This window comes from Opisthorchis viverrini, assembly GCF_000715545.1.
Source record: "Opisthorchis viverrini unplaced genomic scaffold opera_v5_204, whole genome shotgun sequence".
Taxonomy (NCBI): Eukaryota; Metazoa; Platyhelminthes; class Trematoda; order Opisthorchiida; family Opisthorchiidae; genus Opisthorchis; species Opisthorchis viverrini.
The window spans coordinates 67602-78310 of record NW_008751860.1 but is presented as its reverse complement, the minus strand read 5'-3'; the positions used below and the strand labels follow the sequence as shown (position 1 = coordinate 78310).

At 44.7% G+C, this 10709-nt stretch overlaps 1 protein-coding gene across 1 annotated transcript in view; it reads left to right on the top strand.

Annotated features, from left to right (window-relative positions):
- The window catches only part of T265_14488 (hypothetical protein), a gene marked incomplete at both ends in the record, with an annotated part of 15937 nt that extends 5470 nt beyond the window's left edge, over positions 1 to 10467 (top strand). The window contains 2 exons of the mRNA XM_009173886.1: positions 2575 to 2882; positions 10065 to 10467. Of these exons, the coding sequence (XP_009172150.1) occupies positions 2575 to 2882; positions 10065 to 10467 (711 nt within the window). The remainder of the gene's footprint in view (positions 1 to 2574; positions 2883 to 10064) is intronic.
- Positions 10468 to 10709: the final 242 nt, after the last annotated feature.

Here is a 10709-nt window from a genome sequence, read left to right as displayed (position 1 = left end):
ATAGGTCGGGCGGATAGTACCAACGTCGAGGTTTCTGGGGCTGTCATCATAATAAGTCTTGAATAATTAGCAAATGTACACTTATTTGCAAACTAATCTGGTTTTTCGAGAGACTCACCTGGAACCCAGCTGAATCTCCCGTTTGTGATGTTTTCAGGCGACTGAATGTGCTGTACCAGGCCGCCTCATATTTCAGTCGCTGCGATATTCGAGGTATCGCGATACATGTATATCTTTGCAACGTACTACTCATAAGGCTGCCGAAAAGCCGTCGACAGCCCACGACCGGTTTCGCCCTTTTTGGGGTTCATCAGGTAGGCAAACGAGTGTACATTCGCAAATTTCGTGCAATTTGTTTTCAAGTAGAACATAAGGTTGACGGAGACTCGGGGACTGCGCCTACCTGATGAGCCCCACCAAGGGCGAAACCGGTAGTGGGCTGTCGACGGATTTTCAGCAACCTTATGAGTAGTGCACTACAAAGATATACTTCACGTAACTTTTTGTTTGGTACAAAATCGGCACAGAATTCTTTTCGGACGGGATTCGTGTCAGCACGTCAGTTATTTCTAGGTGAACAAGCCCACAACTAGCTGGGAGAAAATGTGGACAAACTTGACCACTAGCACGTAACAAAGTGGGTCATACTGAACTCGACCCAGATGACGAGCTCTGTATCCTCAGTTTTGGCCTGAAAAGAAGGCTTCATATTCTATGTTTTCGTTTAATTATGCGAGCGCATTTTTGTGGAGATTTTGTCCTCTAAGTGAACAACAACCTATGTTGAAATTCGAGAAGCACCGCATAGCTGTTTCATCCCTATTGGGAATCATCAGCAGTGCGCAGCACACGAAACTCCGGAGAGTCTCGAACCCGCGACCCCCTGGCTAGTAGTTTGAACACAACCATTCGGCCACGAGCGGCTGATCAGCAGTTTGGATTAACTCGCACTTGGACAGGATATAGCGCCGCTCATCCTTCAACCNTCAACCAACCACTTACAGGGCGAAATCTCCACAAAAATCCCAAATATCCTCACACCACCTCCCTTAGACAGCCAAAGACATCGGCATGAATTAAGTATTTACTTGCGACTTGGCCATCGATCCAGTTGGTCATCAGACTACCTACCCCTGATTTCCAGCCGGATGTGTAGGAGCCATGGTAGCCTGAGCAAAACAAGAATGGAGTGGCGTCGTAAAATTGCAACAGTCTAGCCGTTCTGTCCCAAGAATTTCTGTCGCATCTCAGTTTTACGAGCATTTGTGGAGCGCATCAGATGTGGCTTAGTGGAGAGGACTTGAATAAGGTTGATGGGGGAAAACTCTTGAGATAAAGGAAGTCTCCACAGTAAGTGGTTCTTTTTAGTTCAGAGACTTTCCGTTGGTTGTGATTACCTTTTCTGCGGTAAATAACCGCCCACCCACCTTTATTTCTTTCACTGACGTGGACAGCAGTATTTTGTACCTCCACCGTCTCACACCCTTCAATCTTCAGGGGTGTGTGTGTGAAGACAGCCTTCACAATGCTTATTCGCATCGATTTTTCACACCTCTGTAATCGGCTTTCACATTTTTAAAAATAATTTTTCAGCGCGCAGTTTCTGCTCTTCTATTTGACTACGTCTAGGCATTAGATGAAGATGTCCCTTTTCTAGGTCAATTCTCTTCGTTTATATCCGTCCCCTGTGGACGGGTCAATCGAAGCCATAGACTAACCAAGAAGGGCGAAAACGGTCGTGCTCTGTCGACGAATTTTCAGCAACCTTATGAGTAGTGCTTTACAGATACGCATATGTGGCGACATCTCGAATATAGTAGCGACTGAAACATGAGGCGGCCTGGTGCAGCGCATTCATTTACCTGGAAACATCGCAAACAAGAGAGGGACCCAGTTGCGTTCGAGGTGAGTTTCCCGAAAAACCAAATTAGTTTTCAAATGGGTGTATCATGCTAGTTTCGTGCAATTTGGTTTCAAGTAGAACATAAGTTTGACGGAAACCCGGGGACTGCGCCTACCTGATGAGCCACAAGATGGACGAAACCGGTCGTGGGCTGTCGACGAGTTTCCAGCAACCTTATGACTAGTGCGTTACAAATAACCATATACCTGTTCCTTGTCAGCATCCTCAAAAAAGGCGATGAAAAACTCTACGGAAGCCCAGCGCACGTAGTCTTGTTGTGTGATTGCTTCTCCTGTAGTTAGAAATCTTCAAGTTCACAGTTGAAGTCCCTACTCAATGTTATGGCACGTCATCACCTGTGAAAAAGATTCACACCTGAAGAAGTTCCCCTCAAAGATGTCAGACGAGAACTTATACGAAGGTGTGATATTCCATCAGTGCAGAAAAATGCAAAAAGGACCTCTTGGAGCTTTGTCATCTTCAAACTGAAGTCATGCAAGCTCCTCTCTCTTGATTTCAAACAAAAAACTGCTATTGTTTGTTGTTTGTATCCGTCTATTCTGTTTGTGTATTGATGAAATGTACTTATGCTTTGTTTGTGAAATTTCCAACTCGATTTTTGTGGCAACCAACCTGATCTACCCAACCCGCAACGGCGTTTGTCATTTTAGAATAAATTCCAACAAGGTCTTGCGGCCAATTCCTTCGAGTTGAATTCAATCAACCATCCCGCACTGATTGAGAACCCACACACGATCCTCAAAACAAGATCGACTGACTCTGCCAAGGAAATTCTATTGTCTGTCCCGGGGAGATTAGCACCACTGACCAAACGCAGATCTACCCCTGGTGAAGAACTTCCACTAGACTCAAGAATACGCCGTGTATCCATGATCCTCATGAGTCGTCACACGCTACCCTACACAGACAGCCGAATTCAGATTGTGGAGCCGAAATCGAGCATGGGGAGTGGGAACAGGTGAGTGATCTAATGGTACCTTGTGAATTTCATCACCCATTGTGGGCAACGCTTTGCGGTGAGGCAGAGACCGGTTCAGCTGATCTGTAGTCAGTTGGTTGCGAAAATTTCTAAAGTCCATGAGTCCGGTTAAGGAACAAAATGAGGGGACTTAAATTGAGGCGGATATAAAATCAACCTAGCCAGTTTATTCCATAGAATCACGCCTTTGGTGTTTGAAAGCCAACCTCTGTGCTTCCTCCAAAATCATATTGAATATTTTATCGATCCAGGTGTGAAGCTATTCCATCCAAACGTGTAAAATGTTCATTTATCAATTTATTCACTATAACAAGAAAGCGTTGGTTGCGAAATAACCATTGGCTTGTTTTCTTTCATTCGCGGGTTCGAAGCATGCAATATGTACGGGACAGGCATATAGCACCAAACAGTGGGAAAATCTACGCTGTTTTACAAGAATTGGGTACAATCTATCCGTCCCAGGTTAGAAGTGACCTTCCGGCCATACTTTTTGGCGCTTATGAGGTCTACTTGGTGTCGGTCGATACGGCCCAACCAACTACCATCAATCGTGGGTTCTAAATGCGCGATAAGAGCTGGAAGGGGCACTGTGGACCATACGGATGACGTGTCACAACCAGATGCCAAGAGCTCGATGAATTTGGAATCCACACGGTGCTTAATTGTGCCTGGCAAGAAATCTATCCTGCCCAAGACTCCAGCCAACCAAAAAGGAGATCCTGCTACAGGCAGGTTGGCCGAGTTCGTACACGTTGGTACGCGTATCATACACCAGTTCATCCGCCCCTACGGTGACGTTTATACTGTAAGAAAGGACTAGAGTTCCTGACAAACCGCAACAAAGTATTTCCGACATTCAAGGTACAGAACAGCCGGATACAACCATACATTTCGACCGAAGTTCATAAAATGTCCGAAAACTTACTGGGATCTGTTTACTCCCTGAGGCTTATTCTCGTTCATACTCTGCATTTCGAACCTAAGAATTGATTGAATGATGCTGATGAACACTTATCAATACTGGTCAAGTAGAACATAAGGTTGACGGAAACTCGGTGTCTGCGACTACCTCGGAAACTCGGGGTCTGCGACTACCTGATGCGCCCCGAGAAGGGCCGAACCGGTCGTGGGCTGTCGGCTCGTTTTCAGCAACCTTATGAGTAGCACATTATAAAGATATACATGTATCACGATATCTCGAAAATCGTAGCGACTGAAACATGAAACGGCCTGGTGCAGCACATTCAGTTGCCTGGAAATATCACAAACGAGAGATTCAGCTGGGTTCCAGGTGAGTCTCTCGAAAAACCAAATTGGTTCGCAAATGATTGTATTTCACTGATTTCGTGCAATTTGGTTTCAAATAGAACATAAGGTTGACGGAGACTCGGGGAGTGCGCCTACCTGATGAGCCCGATGAAGAAGGTCGTAACCGGTCATGGGATGTCGACTCGTTTTCAGCAACCTAATGAGTAGTGCATTGCAAAGATCAACACTTGATTTTTTCGGGCAAGAGATTCCGACCGTGTTAAAACTAAAAGTGACTTTGCTCCTGGAAAACTTGGAAAGCAGCATATGGTTTTTATCGGTGCTTGGAGTTGAATGTCTATCTCATGCGTTGCGTCCGCGAGTGGTGAAAGCAAGTGGAAAGTTGGTATTTAGCGACTTTCTCAGTTCTATGTCCTGCCGAACTGAGGTGACGGGAATCACATTGATCCTAGTATTCACTGGTAATCGGTCCTATGTCACCTTCTACCAGGTTGTCGGAAGTATCCAATTTGGACAATGCAGAGACTAATCGGAGACTCACGCAGAGAAGGAGACGTTAGTGAAATCAGAAAGAAATCATAAAAATAGTCCGTTTACGTTGGAATTCTACCAACAGTTGCTGACAGTCTTTGTATCCAGGTATATATTACAAAGTAGTTGAATTAGAAATGAAAAAAAATTGTAGACAGACCAGGTGCTGCAAATTTGTCATCATCATGAACAACTGACGTTCCACTTCGGTTTATTCAGTTATAAACAATAGAAAAGATTTGGGGAGTGAGGGATCCGGTACTGTTGCATGCATTCTGAGGTGTCCACATCGCGGGCTTTCAACTAGATAAGCTGGAATGAAAATGATGGCGCAAACGCCACTGACATGCGGCAGCCGTCATCTGTTGGGTTGTCTCGGGTCAAGCTCAGGGGGTCAGTTGGACCTCACCCTGGAAGGCGAACCGCACCAACCACAACTAAACTCTTCTTTATCTCTTTCGCACCCTTCCTCCTAGTCATACGTTGTGTCCACCTCGCGTTTTCGCCATGATGAAGGAGGCAGGGAGAACAACATTAGTTTTGCTAGAGGATGTTTCTGCATGCCTGACACACGGCTGAGCCATGGTGATGGTGCTGGATGTTCTCCGCGAATGAATTACAAACGGCACAAAGAAATACCCGTTATCTAATTGCCTCGTCACGAATTCATGGATGCTATTCAACACCAGGAACCTTTCTGAGGCACCGGTGATAAAAAAGCGTTACAGCGTCTATTCGAAGTGTCTGTGTCTCAAAATCATGCAACAATATGGCCCTTACAGTTGCTTGGTACTCAAGGCCCCAAGGGTATGCCTTTCTGATACACCACATACTGCAAGTTAGCCAACGTGAGTCGGACCTTTGAAGTTCATACACATTGCCATCACAACTAATACATCTACAGAGGTATGAATAATCCTCCATACCTTGCAACAGCGTAACAGTCAAGCAAAAAACGCCCAACGTTCCAGTGGCCATCTCGTAAACTGACTTCACCTAAAGCAAAGTGATTTCCCCGGAGTATGTGCGAATAATAGCACGGCTGTATGGCACGCTGCGCCTTGACTGGACGTTGCCATAAGAACTGGCTCCAGTCGCCAGGTCACTAGTCACCAGTGGCTGGAAGATTCTATGCAGCATCCTTCCACAGACCACCGGCTTCTTGGTATGAAGAATCCGCACAAAGATCACACACCTCTACTGGGCTGGAAACTATGAATCTTTCGCTTCATTCAAAAGTTGAGCATAACCCAGAACCACTGACGTCGTTAAAATCCTGTTGAGAGTAGAACAAAGTTATCCAGCTATCAGTATTCAAAAGAGTCAACAACCTGGCTTCAGTGTCTTTTTTTTGTCCATCTGAAGCATACATTATGACGAAGCTTAGCTAGGTTCTAATCAGACAGGATGAATTCGGGATGAACAGCCAAGTAGACAATTTCAAACAAAAACTGAGACAAATCAATCATCCTCCAGCGAAAAAGTCGCGCCTTACCCAATGATGAACTTACCAAGTGTACTATTGTTAGACTATTTCCAATTCTGCCAGAAATTCGTCTACAGTTTATTGATTTCCTACTCGAAATACGCTAAATCGAATGGAAAGTGGATGTTCCAAGTTGTCAGTTGCTGTCGAGTTTGTTACACCACACGTGAAGGTCGTGCGGAGATCACTCAGATTTGGATGTCCAGAGTTTTTGTTGTGTGCTTGAAGGTGGGTCTCATTCCCAATTATTGTTCGGAACCAGGCCAAATTCCCGTGGGTCCAACTGATTTCTGGCTCTAACAAATTGGCCACAATTCAAAAAATGCCAGTTGAACATTGCTGATTTGAGTAGATAATAGAAAGAAGGTGTTTCAAGCCAAAACTATTTGCATCATTGGTTGTTGATGATGGCATTCTCAACTGACTTACGAAAAAAACAAGTCAAGACGCCAAATAGCGAATTGATCAAAGTTTGTTACCGAGAGACTCTGATGCGAATGCATGCTGATCATCACTCTTTGTAAATCAAAGTCTTGGTGGCAAAATACCCTCAGGCTGACAGACAAACCCACAAAAAAATTCAATCTACGGTTAACTTGTCACCTGACTCTTCACTTATCTGTTATTTGATCGTCAGAATGACTAAAGTGTCCGGGCAGTACTCAAAAACGCGTGGAACTGTAGCATTCGACACTGAATTTTATTGGCTATCATGAGGGAAGACGGCTAGATACAATGGCGGGATATTGTGTTAGCTCAGACAATTTTGCCCACACGGGCACTCAGTATTCGCACAATGAAATGGAATTTTCGAATTTATGACGTATCCGTGATGGACTAAAGCTATCGGGCAACTCAGTTCAGAGTACCACTCCAAAAACTTTTGAGCCCCATTTAGGCATCCTGGGGTCTCAGCGATGTTGGGAAATTATCCCTTAAAACTTTTCAGACACAGGCTTAGTTGCTTCAGTGAACAATGAAATTTAGTGAGCTGCAAAAACATGAACGTGGATTAGGATGGTTTTTTTGGTCTGAGCACATACGCAACAAAATTCAACATTTTTGCGCAGAAAGTTTTACTCCATTTATAAAGGTTTTGAAGCTGAGAGCATTGTGCGGATAATGGGCACGTCATTTGTTCCGGTGGGTTTCAACCGACCGTACACTGATGATTTTTCTCCTTACCGTGAAGAGATGTTTGCGGGTCGTTCCAGATTGGTTCACTGCTTGACTTTGCAGCTTTGATGAGATTCTGCGAGAGCTGTGTAGGGGAAAGTTGAAAACGACTCACGTTTTGGAATAATTGTGAATTTGTGTACTGAGTGTGCGAAAGTCTGATCGTTCCCCCGGTGGACTTATTGGACCATTCAGGATACTTCCCATCAATGGACAAAGGCATTGGTCCCGTGTTCCTCTCCCATTCATATGGCTGACCATTTAGGGATTTTAACTTTGGCCAACTTAGATGCGAGACAAGCACGAAAGTACAAACGTTTACGATTAGCAAACCTCAGTCATCACGTCCGAACGTCAGTGAAACTTGCTCTACACCAGAAATGCGCAGTTGGTTTGCCGGACATATAACGAAAGGTCTCGGATGTGCGGTAGCCTGCAACCTACTGGGAGCTTTTTTCGGTCATTTCCGATCGATCCATTCTAGTTTGAGTATACAGAACCTCTCACTCACTCACTACTGCATTGAGACACAAATATTTCTGAGAATGATAGGAGGTTTTTAATGCTAGACACGTACAAGCAAGATAAAGAATAAATCGATTTGATGAGCAGATAGGGAACTTGGAAAGTCATGGATTAGCCAGCGTGTATGAAGCCAGGAAATTATATATTGAATTGGTTACATTGAATATGGTGTTAGTGTGAGGGGGTATGGGGATATTCAGCGGAGAGTTTCTGCTGTCAGTGAAACCAATCTGTGCTGACCACGAGAGGCTGATCATCAGTGTGATTAACTTCAATCACGTGATCAGGCGGTGACCAAATCAGATGATCACTCTCCTCGAATGAACAGTGCCGATGCGTGGATAGTTGGTGCTATATCCTCTATGACTGCTGATCATCCATTCGTAGCAGAAAGACAAAGTATTCAAACTGCCAGCCGGGAGGTCGCGGAATCGAAGCTCCCTACTGGAACTCCGTGAGGTGCGCACTGTTTGCAATTCCCAATGGGGATGACGGGGCTGCGGATACATCGGTTAGCTTCAACTACAGAACGAAATCTCCACTAAAACTAAAAGTTTCTCAAATTGGAGTCTTTCCAACAAATCTCATCAGAGGTGCGAACAATTCGTGGAATGATGGTGAATTTGAGAAGCAACCAAAGGTGGGAAATAAATTCAGACATACTCAAGACACTGCAGTTGTTTGAAAAAAACCTTTTCATCGTATTCCGATCAATGAATGTGGGATAATTTGAGGGGAAATTACTGCATAACGGGATCATTCTAGTTCGTCTCGAAGGTACGCGTTCCACTCAGGAGGCACTCTGTCATTCGTTGCGTTATTCACTTAATCGGCTTTCTCCATGACTATCCACATATTTTCGACGGTAGTTCACGATTATAAAGATCATTTTTAACCATTTTGGCGATAAGGAAAGGAGTGAGTCCGGGAAGGGGAAAAATAGAAAGCAATTTCTGTAGGACAATAAGACGAGAGGATCACGGCAAAGGTACCGGGCTCACAGAGCGTGTGCTGTTGATGATGAGAACTACAGCGAACCAGAAAGGGTCAAACTGGACCTTTGCGTTATGATCCTTCCGAGACTAAACTTGATGTCATAACTCACCAGTTTCTAGGCTCGAATCTGCTTGCACACTTAAGCAAAGTTACGATAGGATAGATGTTTGGCTATTGAATTCTGGATGTTCCTTCGAAAAACGTAACAGAGGACCCGAGTGGTTTTTACCACAAGCATAAAGGCTATGGCGGGATACAATACCGTGAGAAATTACTTTGTAAGCTAGCAGTCCGCACATATCAGTATAAAAAGACAGCGAATACCTTGCTGCGGACAGCAGAGTGAATGAGTTGTTTGAGAGAATGACACGTGGCTTCCCAGATTAGTTCGTTCGCTCTCGCCAAATGATCACCGATTCGTCCAGCCGGCAGTGTCGGCATAAATCCATCTTCGAACATTGTATTCTGAAGCTAGAAGTTTTTACTGAATCACGAGACTCATGTCAGTGGGTTGCTGGTTGAATAGTTCGTTAAACCTGGCATACTCACTCATGGCACACCCGTGTTTGGCAACGTACTGGATCGGCCACAAGTCTGTAAAATAAAACGACACTCCGGCGAAATAACTGAGTTTATGGCATGTTTATCTGCTCATCACAATCGACAGAGAAATTAGGTTCGGAAATTTATAGATAAAGTCGAGGCCGTTGAGTGGACCAATGAAGGGTGTGGAACAAGGTCGCCGATAGAAGGGCGGCGAGGCTAGACTAAGGAAACAGTGCAAGGATAGACAGAGGTCGCGTAAGACAGGCCATCCAGTTTACTTTGGATTTGTCAAATTATCCGTTTGCGACGAATGCGTAGCGCAACTGAGGGTAAGGCTGGCGATGGTAGACTGTAAGGCGCGAAGTGTTTTTTATGGACGTTTGTGTTCCTCCGAACACAACCCCCCAACAGCTTATTCCCTCCTCGAAGACGAGTGACCCCCGAATTTCGAGCCAAATGGCCACTCTCCAAGAGGATATCCATCAATGAGTGAATAATAAATTCATGTTGTCGGTTAACTTGGCTTTTCTTCCGAAATGTTAGAAAGGTTGGTGGAACCTTTTTTCACTTGAACCTGCTTCGAATTGTACGAATATTCCGTTAATCAAGAAAATCTATTTTTCTAAAATCAGTCTCAAGGACGATACTGCCTTGAATCCCGCTCTGAGTACCTCATCCCGTGGATGGAAATACAACGGAGTTGTAAGACAAGATACAGACAACTGGTCGTTGCTCTCCGCGCCCAAAGGAGAGTCACCCACATCGCTGCCAAAACGATCCCCAGAGGTTACCTTTCCCCAAATGGCTTCACTTGACAGTTGTGCAGGAAGGCGTGAAATCACTCTCCGAAAGAATAAGAAGGCCCGAAGACCCACAGATCGTTTCTCCAAAGGAATTGGCTATCATCTGGGAAGAAGAAGGCATTTACTGGAACGGCGTCGTCGGATGGCTGACTTTGCCTTGGCATTTGGTATTTTTGGCATACTTGCCGCTCTGTTGGACACAGAGTCCATTGCATGTGGATGGTATAAACAGGTAAGGAAAGTAGACGGATTTGTTTGATAAGTTTTATTGGTACCTCTTTCGGTTTTTGAATTTTTTTTGGGTCACAATCCAGGTATATCATCACGTGACGCGTATCGTTCGATAGGGAGGAGAGGTTAGACTGTAAGTACGAACTCTCCGATCGCATAAAGGACTGACCCTTACAACACGTCAACATGGTTTGAAGATGTACACCCATCCGAAAATTAAGATGGTGTTAACCAGATTTTCAG